This window comes from Schistocerca nitens, chromosome 9, assembly GCF_023898315.1.
Source record: "Schistocerca nitens isolate TAMUIC-IGC-003100 chromosome 9, iqSchNite1.1, whole genome shotgun sequence".
In the NCBI taxonomy this organism is placed as follows: domain Eukaryota; kingdom Metazoa; phylum Arthropoda; class Insecta; order Orthoptera; family Acrididae; genus Schistocerca; species Schistocerca nitens.
This window is the reverse complement of record NC_064622.1, coordinates 284,059,851-284,078,483: the sequence shown is the minus strand read 5'-3', so window position 1 is coordinate 284,078,483 and position 18,633 is coordinate 284,059,851. Positions and strand designations below refer to the sequence as shown.

The 18,633-nt window shown below is 37.4% G+C and overlaps 1 protein-coding gene across 1 annotated transcript in view; it reads left to right on the top strand.

Moving 5' to 3' along the window:
• The first annotated feature begins 910 nt into the window (after positions 1-910).
• The window catches only part of LOC126203413 (alpha-tocopherol transfer protein-like), a 30,571-nt gene continuing 12,848 nt past the window's right edge, over positions 911-18,633 (top strand). The window contains exons 1-6 of the mRNA XM_049937720.1: positions 911-1,060; positions 4,383-4,517; positions 6,609-6,765; positions 16,630-16,882; positions 17,144-17,254; positions 17,390-17,495. Of these exons, the coding sequence (XP_049793677.1) occupies positions 4,439-4,517; positions 6,609-6,765; positions 16,630-16,882; positions 17,144-17,254; positions 17,390-17,495 (706 nt within the window). The 5' untranslated portion in view covers positions 911-1,060; positions 4,383-4,438. The remainder of the gene's footprint in view (positions 1,061-4,382; positions 4,518-6,608; positions 6,766-16,629; positions 16,883-17,143; positions 17,255-17,389; positions 17,496-18,633) is intronic.

The window sequence follows — 18,633 nt, the reverse complement described above, 5'->3', positions numbered from 1 at the left end:
CTGGGTCAAATCGTATTATTTTCTTGAGCACACACTTCTGTAGACACGTTTTTACTCTGAACTCCAAAACACTTACCAAAAACTACTTTAAGCAACACAAAATTTTACAAATTTGTCAGTGGAGGACCCCAACTGTCCTTCTGTTAAGCGATGTTCCATTCTCTCAAATCCCCCCCCCCCCCCCCCGCCCCGCGCCCACTACCCCCCCCCCCTCTGCCATTAGCCCCCCCCCCCCCCCATTGACTGACATTTTGAATCACCACCGCATGTTCTGCATTTCTTCAAACTGATACTGAACTGATATATCTGTCTTTTTGGTGTGGCAGTATATGAGTTTGATGTGTGAAGATTTTTTTCCAAGAGCAAGAGGGGGACGGGAGGGGGTGGGGTGAGGATGACACAAGCCCTCGCCTGCTCCTTGCTAGGTAAGCCCTTCTTCCTGATAGTTTTGTCATGTACTTTACTTGTCTGATGCTGAATTTCAGCTGGATTGTAACACACAACTTGAACAAACTTCATAATGGCACACAACTGACACTTCTTTGAAGATTCAGTTAATTTGGGCAACTCAGACTGAAGGGTGCTGCACATTCTAAGAAAAAATAGTGGTGGTGGATGAATTAGTTGTACAAAAGCCTGTCTCTGTGTTAAATCTAGTTTTCTTATTGCACAATTCAAATACAACTGTCTTTTTTACTCAGTGATCAATTTAAATACTGCTTTATTAACCTTTAAGTAGTGTGTCTACCATATGAAAATCAATCAATCTGCTCTCTCTCTCTCTCTCTCTCTCTCTCTCTCATGCACACACACACACACACACACACACACACACACACAGATATATATCTACATGCAGACTATCAAAGAAAAGGGTACCCTTTAAGTAATGGTTTTATGTAATGACTAGAGGGCAAACTACTAAAGACAGGCTACTTCAGATAATCTGGAGTGGTGGGAGTGTTATCTCTGAGACCCACAAAGGAGTGGACACTGCTTAAGAGGTGTGTCTGTGGCTGCAGTTCTGTGTTGTCTGTGCACAAGGAGGAAGCTCTGACAGGTGAGACAAATGTCTGAAGCTGCGAGTTTTTCTGTCAAACACAGTCTGGTATACATGTGTCCATCCCTTTACTCTTACTCATAGTTGAATGTAGCTTTTATATAAATTTGTTCTGAAATAATACTAGAACAGTTTTTATAACATGCTAGCAAATCATTGACACAGAGTGTTAAATAGATGCCACAATGAAGCAGAGCCTTTGACAGTATAGAAGAACACACTTTGATTATGCATTTTGTTATTCACCATTGTGTTTCAAGGAGCACATTATGAGGGAGAACAGAGTGTGCTGTAGAATTCGTAAAAATGCATTACCATTTAGGTAGAGCAGTAGTGAACTGCTTTGTATACTATAAAACAGTTAACTCTTTTAATGATGAACTGCTGCTTGTTTTATTTGTCAATGACAATGTCATATTCAATTTGCACTTGGAATGGCATCAAATTAATATCTTATATAATCACCAGTAAACAAATCACTGCCATGAAACCCTCACATTTAAAATTTACTGTTCAGCTGCATGGTCATATGCTACAAACATACCTAACAATCATATTAGTGAATTGGTCATTTCACAAACAAACATGCTCACAGACACCCACATCCATGCATGCATGTGCACACACACACACACACACACACACACACACACACACACAGAGAGAGAGAGAGAGAGAGAGAGAGAGAGAGAGAGATGAATAGATAAGCACATACACCAACTTCAATCAACATTTCACCTTTTCTTTGGTTAGATTATCAACCTACTATCTGTCTAAGAATATACTCAGCAAAAGCCATAATGAGTTAGTATTAGTTGGAATCAACATATTCAATACAAGTGTACTCATATAAACGTTTCTTGAGTAGAAATGTTTTTAATCCTGCTGTAAATTTCTTTTTCTCTTCCAAGCTTTTCAGGTAAGGCAGCAATGCACTACAAAACAAGTTTACAATGTGGCTCGCATGTCTCTGAGTGCTTTTATTGCCATATTTCTCAGATAAAATTAGTCTGAATTGAATCTTTTGTCAAACCTTAGTTCACAGTCAACTTAGGCTAATGAGAGTCCTTAACCACAGATTGTACTTATTTTTACAGCAAACATAGCATAAATTGTTGGTGGGAATGAGTAATGTTGTATGGACAAGACACTGTTCGTTTCTGCTGTGCTGTTTCCACGTGGTTTAAATCTTCTTCTCTCCTCAGGACCACATATCAATATCAGTTCTTCAACTCTTGTTGTTTTCTCTCATTTTCCCTCAAGTATTCCTTCATCCTAACACTATGTTTCCTTTTATTTCTCCTCTATCCCTTTTGAGTCTATTTTTTTATTCCTCCTGTTTGGAATTTTCCCCATTTGTAACACTTTTGTTCCAAAATCTCTGTGTTGTCCCTTCTTCTCTTGTGTTGTTCCTTCGTAAATCTTTCTTGATCTCTTGAATCCAGCTTGACATTAACTTTTGATGACAAAATTATTTGAAGATCAATTTGGTTAAACTTTTTCCTTATAATCTTTCTTTCCAATATTATGTATGTGTTGTAAAAATTCCTCACGATGCCACAGGATTTCTCTGTCTTGTGTATCATTCCCTCTAGAGCAGATAATTCTAAATCACAGTCATGAATTATTTTTATGCATATTTGATTTTCCTATTTGATTAATATATTACTGAATGTTTTGAAAATTTTTGTGCCACCATGAATCTATTTTTTTCCACAGAGATTCTTAAACCTGTTTTGGATACCTACTTCATGAGATTAACTAGCACAGTTGCATTTGTTCAGCTTTCAGAAAATATACTAAGAACCATCATCAAATACCAGAAATTTAATTTCATACTTTTGTTCTTTCTCCTCAGCATGAATGATGGAATTTAATGATCTGATGATAATTTTGTTTTATGTTTGTAAATTTAGGATTATATTCAAATCATCAATCTAGGTTATCGAAATTTCTCCTGTTACCAGCAACATTGCCTAAGAGACAAAAGGCAGAAATGATATTTTTGGTTATCTTTCTTATGGAATACCACTTTAGAATTATTGTAGAATGAATTATGGTCCTACTGTCTGAATTATTTAATTGCTGAATAACGTAAGAAATAATGCTGTAATTTGTACTATACTGACACTGTCCATGCTTGTAAAAGTACATGTTGTGAACGGAAAAAAATGTGAATTTCGATCTGGAATCTTCTGTCTTCCAGAGTTTTTCATAAATTGATTGCAAATCCCTTTATAATTTTTAGTTGAGCCATTTTAGAATATTAGCTGTTATGTATTTCTTCCCCTTTAATTCTGGTATTTGTAGGGTTTTTCAGTTATTACATTCTTAATGTAATCAAAAGTATCTGCAGAATTTTTTTCTAGATCTTCATTAATCTCTGGAAATTCTAAATTTAGGGTTTAGCTGTAGACATTTTAGAAGTGGATGACATTTGTCATCACTGCTAAGCCATTTCTGCATTTCATCCCTCAATTTCTTGATTACAAAATTTTTGGGAGTTTTTTTTGTGAAGTTGTCTTGCTTTCCTGTGAACATGACTATTTTGGAATTTTTTTTCACTCTTCTTAGTATTCTTTGTGTTGCTCTTTGTAGTTGTTTACTTGTTTAAACTGCTTTCTTTCTGGAGCTTTTCCATGTTTTTGTTATGTTTGTTCCTTCAGTTAATGTTTGCACATGTATTCCATTACAAAGATGTAAGTTTTGTTTCCAAAGTATTTTCTTTTCTATGTCATTGATTTTTCCAATAATTCTTGCCGCTTACCTTTTTCAATAAATAATTGTAATTACATTACATCACATTGAAGTTATAGTCCTTTTGGAGCTATGCTGTTAAGAAGCACAGATATTTTACTCATCACTAAATGAAAAAATCTGATGTGTATGCTTGTCATCTCAAGTCATTTCATGTCTGTTGGTCAGCGTGGTACACTTCACATGAAAGTTTCATTTGTAAGATGTCTCTAATTCTCTGAAGCACATTACATTACTTAAGCAGTCATATCTGCAACTGGGATCTAAGTGGAATATTGAACAGGTAATATTCTTGTGAAGTTATAGTCATAGTGGAATGACCAGTCCACCAATTTTGAACAAAGCTATGCTGAGTGATATCTAATATGTCCTATATTTTCATAAATACAAGGTTGGAAAGAGAATACATAGAAAGAACTTTTCCAATTAGAACATTGTGCAAATAATATTATCTCTAGAACTTTCAGAAATCATAAAAAAACAATAGTTTTGGTCATCGTGTAGCTTTCCTCATTTTCTTTTGATGTGAATAAATACAGAAACACATATATTTTGTTTACTGCAGGAGTGTACTTGGTTGGCTCACCTTAAGACTCTGACAGTAAAAGCAACAAAACAAAGATGAGTGAAGTTAAGCAAGAGGATCTGCAAGCAATGCGGGAGTGGCTGAAGAAACAGCCACACCTCCCATCTCTTCCAGGTGAGAGAACCTTGTGTAAATTTTAGTAATACATCTAAATCTTTTATGATGTTCAACTCAGTTGGTGAGACAGGGAACTATACTGTAGTTGTAGCACCTAAATTTAACACAGTTACATAAAAATACACCATTATGTTAATCATATCAAATCTTTGTGGCACAGCAATTGCCTAAAAATGTGATACAGCATAAATAAAAACCCATTTTCACTAAATTTTATTTGAAAAATAATAACCATACAAATAACTTAAAGCATGGATTGTACGTTTGAGGAATATGGGGATTCATATTTTGATGTCTTAAGCATTGTGCTCTTTGTTTTACAATTATTTCCAGACAATAAATCACAGTTAAAAGAGTTCTATACATATTTTAAATATGTAGCAAGTGTATTAAAGGGAAAGAGTATAAGAATTTACAGACAACAATTAGTTAAAGAGGTTCCTGCTCAAAGCTAAACAATTCCATATTCACTTTTGGAATAGGCCAACACTACTCTGCTGAGCACTGTTCTTCTGAGTTGTATCTCACGTACTGCTGTTTGTTTTTATATCTGATGCTTATCCCTATTTTCTTTCAAGGAAGGAATTAAGGGTGAGCAATTGATTGCTGAGCATTGGGATCCTATGAACCAAGCAACTCTGTCCTGGACAGTTACCTGCTTCTCTAAGAGCTTGCTAAAGAGGTAGACTGGAGATATTCTTTATTTACCCTGTCCACTTGCTTGCTCTCTCTGCCTTTGTCTCAAGCCCCCAATTTTTCCTACTATGATTATTGTCTGTAGATTTCTGTCTATCTCTTCTCACAATATATCCAAGGAACTTGAGAATTTTTTGGAGAAGAAAGGCACCTGGAGATATTGAGTTGTTCAGTAATTAGTTCTTCTTTTGGTCCAGAACAGATAGATAACAAACAGCACAAAAATACAGCTTGTTGAAACACTCATGTTTTCTGTCTTCTTCTATGACTGTTTAACATGAACCATTAGGGTCAGACACAAGCAGTGTATTGATACATTTGTGCTTTAGTGCTGCTGAAGGATGGTGCATAAATTGACCAAAAGTAAAGCTAATAATCTGAACATAGTATTTTACTTGGTTATCAGAGACAATAATGATTTACCAAGTGGACTGCAAATGAATATTTTGATCCCTGTTTACATATGAGAATAACACATAAAACAGTTACTATCTTTTAATCAGCTTAAAAACAAGATGGTAACATTCAGCTGAAACAAAGAAGAAAAATAACCCAGAATTAAATGACAAACACACAAACTAAATTATATTAAAATGACTGCAATAGTGATCATGAAAATTTATTATTTTGGTGTGGCGCATCATGGAGGCAGTACCAACAGACATCACTAGGTCATGGGATGAGCAAAAGCTTGATAACTGGACGGAAGCATGATAGTGACCTTTTATTTACTTAATAGCTGATGTTCCTACATATGACCTGCTACATAGAAGATACTGCAGTCCAGGTTTCAAAGTTAATTTTATTATTAAAATGCAGTTCTAAGGTATGTCACAGAGACAGTGCCAACAAAAGTCACAAGATTGCATGGTTCTTGAAAGCTCAAGCAAAACTCAAGATCTTCTGACCTGTGATGTAAACTGCTCAAACCATTCATGTTGTGCTGAAAAGAACTAATAATTCTGAAAGCTAGAGCATTTTCTTCAAGTTTTATGTACATCTATTAGCAGAAGTAAGAATTTTATATCCTGAAGGTAATTACTAACCAGAAATGCTGTGTTACAAGTTTACAGGTTTCTCAATAAATTTTCTCTTTTGTACAGTTAACTGTTTGTTTCTGTTTATTTGTGTTGCTGCTGATATTTTGAGAACAGCTGATTATTCTGAGGGTCATGTCATTAGAAATACACACAGAGCTAAAAAAGTGGACATACTTCAAATTAAGAAAACAAAGTGTTAAATTTTCAACATAAACTGCTAAAGCAAAGATACATGTTGGAAAGATAATTTTGGTAGCAAAACTGTTTTATCTGGCTTTGAAAACACAATTTTTATATTACTGTTTAAAATATGGCAATTAAAAAAATTGATATTTTTTTCATTTTGTTGCAGATTATCAACTGATAATGTTCTTGCACAGTTGTTATTACAGTCTGGAACGTGCAAAGCAAGCACTTGATGTTTGTTTCACAGTAAGGACACATGCACCTGAAGTTTTTGAAAACAGAGCTCCAGATTCAGCTGATGTCCAGTCAGCTGTGAATGTAATGTGAGCACTCATTTTCAGTTTCCTCTTGACTTATTTTTTTCTTTATTTTTTGTTCACTCAGACAGTTTACACTGTATGGGTGTCAACCAGTATATATGCAATGCATACTTATTCACAACATACAAAGTTAAAAACAAGAACACAGTTCTGAATATGGACACAATATTTACTCTACCAGGTGTGTTGACACTAAGGTGAATTATTTAATGAGAGTTCTACAGAACTGTTATGATGTGCCCTTCCCAATAAAACTGATGCCCTTAATGAACAAATACAAAAATGTTACTAGCCACTGGATAACCCTAAGTGGACATACATTTTGCAAAAATGACGGGTCACTATACATTAAGGAAAAAACTAACAACAAGATGGAAATGATAGATTACCACTCACCATATAGAGAAGGGATTGAGTCACAGAGTAGAACAATGAAAAAGATTTTAACAATCTTTTTCATTGTATTATCATGCTACTTTTTGTTCAGGTTTTGGACTATGTCCTCCATCAGAAGTAGAAAACTTGTACACATCAACACAAGCAAAACACGCACAAATGGCCAATGTTGTTTCTGGGCAGTAGGGTCTGAGATAACAGTGGCTATGTGCGCGTGTGAGCTGTACTCATCACTGACAACCTGCGTACTGGAAGCAGCTATACAACTTGCTTTCCTGCACAGGTGTCATATAGTAGGTATCCTTTCTGACACTGAGAAGGCCTACAGTACTACCAGAAGGCATAACATCTTCAATTAATTTCATGTGTCTGTTTTCTTAGGGATGATTTCCAGTTTTTCTAAGGCCCTTCATATCCCCTCTTTATGTTGAATACAGTCTCAGTAATGTCTCACCAGAGTGTTTTATACAAGAGAAAGGTGTCCCACTAGGTAGTGTTTCAATAGTAGCCATCTTTTTAATGGCCTCTATGGAGCTTCTTATTTGTGGTTGATTTATCAATTTCCTGCTCTTCTTGCAGCCTCCCAGCAACCACACAACAGTTCAATTAACTGTTAAAGGCTGGAGAAATGAGCGGACAATACAGGTTTTAAGTTTTATGCTGAAAAATCTCTGTGTGCTCATTTTAATTATTATGTAAGTATCTTTAATCTTCCAGAAATTAAAAAGTGGGATATCATTTTAGATTTTGAAAGATTCACAAGGGCCAAATATTTGATGAAAAACTAAATTGTTTGCAGCACCTAAGAGACATGAAAGCAAGTTGTCTCAAAACACTCAGTATTTTAAAATGTGTAAGGCACATGGCTCTGGGAGTGAACAGATCATGCCTACTCCAATTTTATGAACCTTTTGTATGATTCTATGAAGGGAAACAGGCTAGCCACAGAGTATTTAGGACCAGTCCTGTCTCCAGCATTTGTGTTGAGATTGGGGAACCAGCCATTAATATCAGGTGGCATCTGCTCATGATGCAGCAGGCATATAATATCTATTCCCTACCACAATTACCTGTACATCATATCATCACTGGCCAGTCAGTGTTAGAGCACTGAGGCCCATGGGATTCATATAAAGAGCAACCCTTTAGATGCTAGTGTGGCAAGTAGCAATATTTTCTGCCAGGGTTGGAGGAAAATCACCAGTTTGGCTTATTAAGGGGCCCCTAGTTGTTTTAGGTGTGATGAATTTAAGAAAAATATAGCACCTCTAGTTTCCTTTTGCAAATATTTTTTTAGCAATGTTGGAACACATTGACTGGCATGAGGCTGGAGGCACCACAACAGATAGGTCTAGGCGCTGCAGTCTGGAACCGCGAGACCGCTACGGTCGCAGGTTCGAATCCTGCCTCGGGCATGGATGTGTGTGATGTCCTTAGGTTAGTTAGGTTTAACTAGTTCTAAGTTCTAGGGGACTAATGACCTCAGAAGTTGAGTCCCATAGTGCTCAGAGCCATTTGAACAGATAGATCTGCTATGACTGCCACCGGCATCACTGCAGTCAGTGTATTAAAAAAGCTCCACAGTTTTATTCCTGTGTAGACTGATGGGTCTAAATGGGAGGAGTCTCTTAGTTGCACAAAGGTCTTTCATGGTCATGTAAAGTTTATTATTTTATCCTTAATGATTGTGTATAATGTTTTAGACAGATGTTGTACTAGTTATGGGTATGTAAGTTCCAGAGTCTCCTTTATCCACTTTTTTGAGTATTGGTATTATCATGCTACTTTTTGGGCATGTCGGGAGTAATCCTTTCTTTATTACTAGAGTCATCAGAGAGGTCAGGGATTCTGTAAGGCATTAGCAAATTATTTAACCATTTGTGTTGATATCCCATTCAGTACGCCTGTATTTTTATTTTTTAATGCCTCAATAATCTTCAAAACTTCCAAGCTGTTTGTTGCAAAGAGAAATAAGCTCTCAGTCACACTTTTGGCACTTTGTCTGTGGTATTATGTTTTGTTTAAGTAGTTATTCATCTATGTCTATATGGTGCTGACTGAAGATATTTCACAGTTCTAATGGATCTGTTACTTCTTTCCCATTCATTATTAATATTATATTGATACATTTTAAGACATGTAATTCTTTACTTTTCAAATTTACATAATTACATATTATTTGAGAGATTTTTGAAGACATCTCTATCCTAGTTATTGCTAGTTATCTTTTGCTTCTCTTATCATTTTAGTATATGCTTCCTTCTTGTTTCTGTAAACCTCATGACTGGTCTGGCCTATCTATATTTCTGGTATTTTGCATACAGGTCTATCAGTTCATTTCAGATGTTTATATTCCATGGTGATCCATTTCATGCTTAATTTACCACTAACAGTTCTGTGAACTTTTGGGCACACTTATGTAGTATCTTAATATATATCATAGAAGCTTCCCAGCTCTCTCCTACTCTATCCTCTACAGAAATATCACTCCATATTTATATTTTTAGCAAGAATTCTAGGCTAGGAATGAAGTGTGTTAACGAGGTTCATGTGTCTGTACACATTTTTGCATTTCTTACATGGAACTGGAGATTGTGGGTCCCTACAACATCATGAAAACTTCTTGTACATCCATTGTCTTCCAGGATATCTATCTAAAGTTCGCCTGATATTATTACAAAAGTGAATTTCTTCTTGATTTATACAACAATACATTAAATTCCAATAACAGGCTTCAAGTACTTGAGCATCACAATTGATACATTCCTATAAGAAGACACTTTTCCCTAATAAACTTTATTTTTACTGCTGTTACATCACAGCAGAATTCTGTGCAATTTGAGACCTGTTGTGGATTGTAGTCTCTAACTTTGCTGGTACATATATTGCTACTCCCATACTTTTGTAGTTCTTTCTGGGGTAGTATGCTACATTTTTGTAAGTCACTGGACTAAAAAGCATTAATTCACTTTCCTTCAATGCTCTGTCACCATGAAAGCGTTAAGTACAGCAGCAGATAATAATACTTCTAAAGTTGCTGATATATTAGGTGATGGACAATCCAAGAGGGAATGTAACAATATAGTGAAAAGGATAGTTGCTACTCACCATATAGTGGTGATTCTGAGTCACAGAAAAGCACAAAAAAACACTGTCACACAATTAACTTTCGGCCAACAATGTCTTTGTCAAAATTAGACAACATACACACATGCACACCGTCACACAAACACAACTCACACATGCATGACAACACACACATGACCTCTAGCAGCTGGAGCCAGACCACAAGCAGCAGGGCATTATGGGAGAGGCAGCTGGGTGGGGGTAAGGAGGAGGCCGGGGCAGTGAGAGGGAGGGATAGCAGGGTAGGGGTGGGGTATGGTAAAGCAGTAAAGTGGCAGTGGGAGCATGCAGGGCAAGGTAGAGAGTAGGGCAGCTAGGTGCAGTTGGGAGGTTAGACAGAAGGAGGGGGAGAGGGGAGGGTTAATGGAAAAGGAGAGAAATAGAAAGAGTGAGTCCATTGGTGGAGTAGAGGACTGCATAATGCTGGAATGGGAACAGGGAAGGACAATGACTAACGAAGGTTGAGACCAGGAGGGTTATGAAAAAAGATGATATATTGCAGGGAGAGTTCCCAGCTGTGCTGTTAAGAAAAGCTGGTGTTGGTGGGAAGGATCCAGATGGCACAGGCTGTAAATCAGTCACTGAAATGAAGGACATCTTGTTGGGTGGAGTGCTCAGCAACAGGGTGGTCCAGTTGTTTCTTGGCTACAGTTTGTTGGTGGCCATTGATGCAGGCAGACAGCTTGTTGGTCGTCACGCCCACATAGAATGCAGTACAGTGGTTGCAGCTTAGCTTGTAGATCACGTAACTGGTTTCACAGGTAGCCCTGCCTTTGATGGGATGGGTGATGTTTGTAACAGGACTGGAGTACGTGGTGGTGGGAGGATGTTTGGGACAGTTCTTGTATTTAGGTCTATTACAGGGATATGAGATATGAGGCAAGGGGATGGGAACAGGGTCTTTGTAGTGATGAACGAGGATATTGTCAAGGTTCAGTGAGCGGTGGGATACCACTGTAAGAGGAGTAGGAAGGATAGTGGGCAGGACATTTCTCATTTCAGGGAATGACAAGAGGTAGTCAAAACCCTGGCGGAGAATGTAATTCAGTTGCTCCAGTCCTGGAAGGTACTGAGTCATGAGGGGAATCCTCCTCTGTGGACAGACGGAGGAGCTTTGGGAGGTGTTGCATGACTGGAAAATAAGGCACGGGAGATCTGTTTATGTACAAGGTTGGGAGTGTAATTGCAATCTGTAAATGCCTCAGTGAAACCCTCAGTATATTTTTGGAGGAGCCATTAGTCACTAAGGATGTGACAGCCTTGGGTGTATTGAAGGGGCTTCTTAGTGTGGAAGGGATGGCAGATGTTGAAGTGGAGGTATTACTGGTGGATAGGTTTGATATGGGCAGAAGTACTGATATAACTATCTTTGAGGTGCAGGTCAACATCAAGGAAGGTGGCTTGATGGGTTGAGTAGGACCAGGTGAAGCAAATGGGGGAGAAGGTGTTGAGGTTATAGAGTACTATAGATAGGGTATCCTCACTGTTGATCCAGATCATGAAGATGTCATGAATGAATCTGAACCAGGTGAGGGGTTTGTGATTCTGGGTTTTTAGGAAGGATTCCTCTAGATGGTCCATGAATAAGTTGGCATAGGATGGTGCCATGCAGGTATCCATAGTTGTACCCTGGATTTGCTTGTAGGTAATACAGCTGCCATCGATTCCATACCAAGAAGTCCCTTCGATACGGCCTAGCCGCCCATGGCTGTCGCATCTGTAGTGTCAAGCATTCGCTCTTGAAATATACCATGGTCTCACTGAGGCCTTTACAGATTGTAATTATACTCCAAATCTTATGCAAAAACAGATCTACCATGCCTTATCGTTCCACTCACCTGACACCTATCAAAGCCTCACCATCTGGCCACAGTGTATCATTCCACCACCCAGAATTGGAGCAACTGAATTACATTCTCCGCCAAGGTTTCAACTACCTCTCTTCATGCCCTGAAGTGAGAGATGTCCTGCCCACTATCCTTCCTACTCCCACAATGGTATTCTGCCGCCCACCGAACCTACACAATATCCTCATCCGTCTCCACATAACCCCTGCTCCCAACACCTTGCCTCATGGCTTATATCCTTGTAATAGAACTAAATGCAAGACATGTCCCCTACATCCTCTCACCACCACATACTCCAATCCTGTCACAAACATCACCTATCCCATCAAAGGCAGGGCTACCTGTGAAACCAGTTATGTGATATACAAGGTAAACTGCAACCACTGTGCTGCCTTCTATGTGGGTATGAGACCAACAAGCTGTATGTCTGCAGGCCACCGGCAAACTGTGGCCAAGAAAAAACTGGACCACCCTGCTGCTGAGCAGCAACACAATGTGCTTCATTTCGATGACTGCTTCACAGCCTGTGCCATCTGGATCCTTCCCGCCAATACCAGCTTTTCTGAATTGTGCAGTCAAAACTCTCCCTGCAATATATACTATGTTCCCTTAACTCTCCTGGTCTCAGCCTTCATTAGTCATTGTCCTTACCCATGTAGCCCCTTCCCTGTATCCATTCCAACATTACACAGCCCTCTATTTCACCAACACACCCAGTCTTTTTACTTCTCTCCTGTTCCACTAAACCCCTCCTCTCTTCCCCTCCTTCCGTCTAAACTGCTGACTGCACCTAGCTGCCCCACTCTCCACCTTGTCCCTGCATGCTCTCAGCAGCACTTTATCATCACCCACTCCTACTCTGCTACCCTGCCCTCTCCCAAAGGCCTTGTTGGCTGAAAGACTATTGTGTAACAGTCTCTTTGTGACTCAGTGTCTCCGCTATATGGTCAGAAGCAACTATCCTTTTCATTATATCGATGTATTAGATGTATATTGCACATTTTGGTGCAGCGTTCTTAATTTGAAATCATTAGAAACTTTTGTTCTGTTTGTTATATTGATTTTTCTCTTACATCTGGATATGAAATGATTTGATCTTCTTGTGTAGACTTCTCATTTCTGGAATTTCTTCCCATGGGTCCAGGTGTTGTCTCAACAGCTATTCTGCTGTTTCTGATTCCAATGGATGCTCAGCCATTTTTTTTCCAGTACTGATTCTGGTGACACATGATGCTTCACCTTCTCTGTGATCCCTTACTGCTGTGGCACTCACTCTTCACATGCCTCCCATATCCTGGGGAGAACTCAAAGATGCTTCCTCCTAAGATGCTGTGCATGACGATGTGCTTAGTCTTCTTGCTCACATTCTGCTGCTGCTGCTAACTCTTTTTTTTCTTGAACTGTAGTTGGAGATGATTTTTCCTCATATGCTGGTGATGGTTCTTCCTCCTTTTCTTTAGGAGCTGGTGACACAGGAAATGGATCTAGGATCTCATATGTTGAATATATATTTTTCAGAAGAGTACTGATTATTGGCTTGGCTTTGATTTCCTCAACTTTTCCAAGTACATATTTGCTTCATGGAAGTACATTATCTGCATTTCATCCATGGTGAGGAAGGAGGCATAAGTACTGAACTGAAAGAGTTTTTTCAATAACCTGTTTGCCTTTTATGTTTCAATATTTACACATGAGGACAGTATGAGATTATGACTACGTGGTATGCTTGTAATTCTAATTTTTTGATCCATTATTTTGGGGCGAGGATGTAGCTTAGAATGTGGGTTACCTCAATGAGTTTGTTTCTGTACACATTGTATGCTCTGCCAAATATCACAATATATTGCATTTTTGACACAGTATGGCAATTTTCTATGATGTTCTACATACAAGTTCCTGGGTTCTCAAAACTTGAAATACTTGCTTTTATCAATGTTTCTTCAGTTCCTCTGCTGACTATTGCATTTATCTATTTTAAATACTTTATCATGAGATGACATTTTGTTCATGTTTTCACTGTCTTACTGTCTTTTCCCAAACTTTCCATGCTCATGTGGTGTTGTAAATATTCTGTCTTCTGGCAATGGGTGTTGCCCTTGTTATGTTTAATGTTTGTAATATCACTTTCCACCAGGAAGTCTAAAAGTCCATTGATTAATGGCACTGTGTATTTGTCTCTACCATGATTCGAATGTGAATATTTTTTTTAAGCTGCTGAATTTAGTGCTGTTTGACTACAAATTAGACAACAACTATTGTTGCTAGGAAATATTAAACCTAACTAAATAATATTCACTGCTGGATACAACAATTTTAGCTGACTAAATGGGTGGCAAAATTCTGAGGAAACTGCCAACTTATTGAAAATGAAAATCTTTCTGTATGTCCATTACAGATTTTATATGTATATTATAAAAGATTTTATTCATAGAAAGAGTCCAGTAATGTTATCTTCATGAATTATGAATTGTGAAGAAAAATTTTCCACATTTTAAGATTGATTGATTTTGAAAGACAATGTTAACAAACATGAATTATTAATTGTAAAGATTAAATTTTCCACATTTTATGATTGATTAATTTCGAATAACAGCCTTGAGGAACCTTTTGCATCTTAATAGAATTGTGGATATCAGTTCAGTCACTACAAAACAATAAAAATAATACATTTTTGATAGCGTAATGTAATTGGCAAGATAAAAAATTACTCACAAAGTGGTGGCAGGAGTACACACATATAAAAAGGGTTCTACATATGTAAGCTTTCAGGGCCAGGGGCTCCTTCTTCTCACAGAAGGGGGAAGGGAAAGGAACACAGATAAAGGAAAAGGACTGTAGAGGTTCAGGAAAAGGGGTGGAGTTCGGAAAAGTCACCCAGTACAGAGGGTCAGGGGAGATTTTCCAGATGGGATGAAATAGCCACTATGATATTTTGTCATTCTCATTACAATGCATCAAAATGTTTTGTTTCTTATTGTATTTCCTGATTTAATTGTGCTATTTCTATGTGGTGTCAATCCAACCATTAGTAGCTTTTAAAAGATATCACATTTGTGGTTATGACTCTTCCTTTCCATAACAAAGTGTATTTAATAATAAATAATTGAAGAAGTAAAGGTAACAGCTCACAGCATAACTCAGGCATTGAGAGATACGTAATAAAGGCTGATAATGTTTCTAAGCTTTCTGGTAAACCTTTTACAGAACTAACAAAATATGCATTCATAGATATACAGGGTGACAGTTATGGAACTATATGGAAGAAAGTAAATTAGTTGCAAACTACAACATGCAGACACTTTATTCAACATGCAAACATCACTACAGATATTTGGATTTAGGTTATGACATGTTCAATATGCCTGCCATCATTGGCGATGATGTGACAGATGCATAGTGAAATTCTGCATGATCTGCTGAAGTGTCAGAATGTCAAAGATGTCGATGACCTCCTGAATGGCTGTTTTCAGCTCAGCAATGGTGTAGGGGGTTATTGATGTTCACGTTGTCTTTAATATAGCCCCACAAACAGGAGTAGCATGTGTTCAGATCCAGAGAATATGGTCGCTAATCGAGGCTCATGCCAGTGGCCTCTGGGTATCCTCAAGCCATGCAGCCCTCAAAGGGCTCCTCCAGGGCCAAACATACTCCTGCTTTGATGGGGTTGATCTCCATCTTGCATGGACCACATCTTGACTTTGGATAATGGGGATAAAATCATCTCCCAAAATCTTCACGTAGAGTTTGGTAGTCACCAACCACCAAGGAATATCACACTGATTATTCCGTGACTGGACACTGCACACCACACAGTCACCCATTGAGGGTGTAGAGGCTTCTTGATCACAAAATGTGGATTCTCAGTCCCCCAAATGCGCCAATTTTGCTTATTGATGAACCCATCCAAATGAAAGTGGGCTTCATCGCTAGACCGCACCATGTGCATACTAATTCCCATCATGCCCTGCAGCCAATCATGCAGTTTGAATGTCCTAACACAAACCATTCAGAAATTATGATGATTTTATTTCATATAATTCAATAATTGTCACCCTGTACATAAAAATACGAACCTTAATTGCAACATTGTGCCAAATGACTAAATGTACTGACATTGCTGTTAAAATTAAAGCTCTCACTTTCAGTTTTATTATCATCTGTCTGTTAAGTATTTATAACATGATTTGTCCCATAACTTCATTGGAATAAAAGACTACTACTTTCTCATATTTTTCAAATCTATAAAATTTTGGTATTGATATATTGCAATAATGTGAAATTTAAACAGCAAATGATCATGCATATCACAGTCTCATTAGATTAGAATGTAGATATGAAAATTATCACTTACATTTTTCTTATGTCTATAGTCATTGTACGTTAATGATTTATTGATACTGGCAATATATTAAATTTCTTAGAATAAAATGATTAAAATTTTGATAACTACAATAAGTTGCAACAATTATTTATGATATAATTTGTGGTTATTTTACAGAGAAGCTTGTACACTGCCACACAAAGATGATAAGGGAAATACTATTATTTTTACTCGTTTGAAGGATACTGATCCATCAAAATTTAACTGTGATAATATTATAAAGGCAGCTCTGTTAGGTCTTGAAGTTCTTTTGAAAGAGAATCCTACAGCTCCAGGCTACGTCTTTGTGTTTGATCCAACAGGCTTTGGTCTTCAACATATTTCCAAAGTAACTATAAGCACTATCAGGAAGTTTATGGTATATGTTCAGGTACGTAAATACATCAACCCTTTTTTTTATTTGTATTCTATTGAAGAACCACGACATCAGAAATCTCAAAACTGTAGAATTTGATCGCCATTGCAGGTGTATTTATAATTCAGTACATTTTCTTGGTTGAATTACAATAAATTGCCTTCTGAACAAATTTCTTTATGAACTATGGTAGTATCTATATATACAAAGAATTTTGTTAACCTGTTTCTTACATGGACTGCTCTTGTATTTTACTTGTATTTTTTTGACAAACAGGAAGGTTTTCCTCTTAGAATGAAGGCTGTGCATGTGCTAAACACAAACACTATCATTGACAAGGTCATGATGCTTCTCAAACCTTTCCTTGATAAGGAGTTGGCTAGCATTGTAAGTAAATAAAATACACATTTTTCCCATATATGTGTTATAAATACTGTGTGTCTCTTTTGAGAAATGTATTACATTTTGTGCACAAACAATAGTGTTCTATAAGACTATTTGTAATTGATATTTGTTTTACAGCTCTTCTTCCACACACCACCAAATGATGAATTTTTCAAGGTGTATAATAAGGAATGGATGCCAAGCGAGTATGGTGGCAAGGAAAAAACTGTTGCTGAACTAACTGGTATGAATGACAACCATTTTAAAAAATTTTCAGGTGTTAGGTATCAAATGAGGTATAATAATTCTTAGATTACTAATTAATGACATGAGAAATTATACAATGAGCAATTAGCATTCAGAACTGGCCAGAAGTGTCTCTACTAATTTACCATCAAAGAAAGTTCAATCTTTCACATTCACTATCATCCTGTTCTCTGTGAGAAAGTAATATTTAGTTGGAGCACTAGGGATGAATCTCTGGATTTTCTCCCATCACTCTAATCTGTCGGTTACAATATAAAGAAACATGAAACAGAATGAAAATATAAAATCATCTGTGCAGAGGGCAAGTGAATGACTTGCATTTCTCCCTAAAATTCAAGGAATGTACCATCCATATGCCAACTAGCTCTGCAGATGATGAAGAAATTAATGAAATGTATGATGAGATAAAAGAAATTATTCAGGTAGTGAAGGGAGATGAAAATTTAATAGTCATGGGTGACTGGAATTCGACAGTAGGAAAAGGAAGAGAAGGAAACGTAGTAGGTGAATATGGATTGGGGCTAAGAAATGAAAGAGGAAGCCACCTGGTAGAATTTTGTACAGAGCATAACTTAATCATAGCTAACACTTAGTTCAAGAATCATGAAAGAAGGTTGTATACATGGAAGAACCCTGGAGATACTAAAAGGTTTCAGATAGATTATATAATGGTAAGACAGAGATTTAGGAACCAGATTTTAAATTGCAAGACATTTCCAGGGGCAGATGTGGACTTGGACCACAATCTATTGGTTATGGACTGTAGATTAAAACTGAAGAAACTGCAAAAAGGTGGGAATTTAAGGAGATGGGACCTGGATAAACTGAAAGAACCACAGGTTGTACAGAGTTTCAGGGAGAGCATAAGGGAACAATTGACAGGAACGGGGGACAGAAATACAGTAGAAGAAGAATGGGTAGCTTTGAGGGATGAAGTAGTGAAGGCAGCTGAGGATCAAGTAGGTAAAAAGACGAGAGCTAGTAGATATCCTTGGGTAACAGAAGAGATACTGAATTTAATTGATGAAAGGAGAAAATACAAAAATGCAGCAAGTGAAGCAGGAAAAAAGGAATACAAACGTCTCAAAAATGAGATCGACAGGAAGTGCAAAATG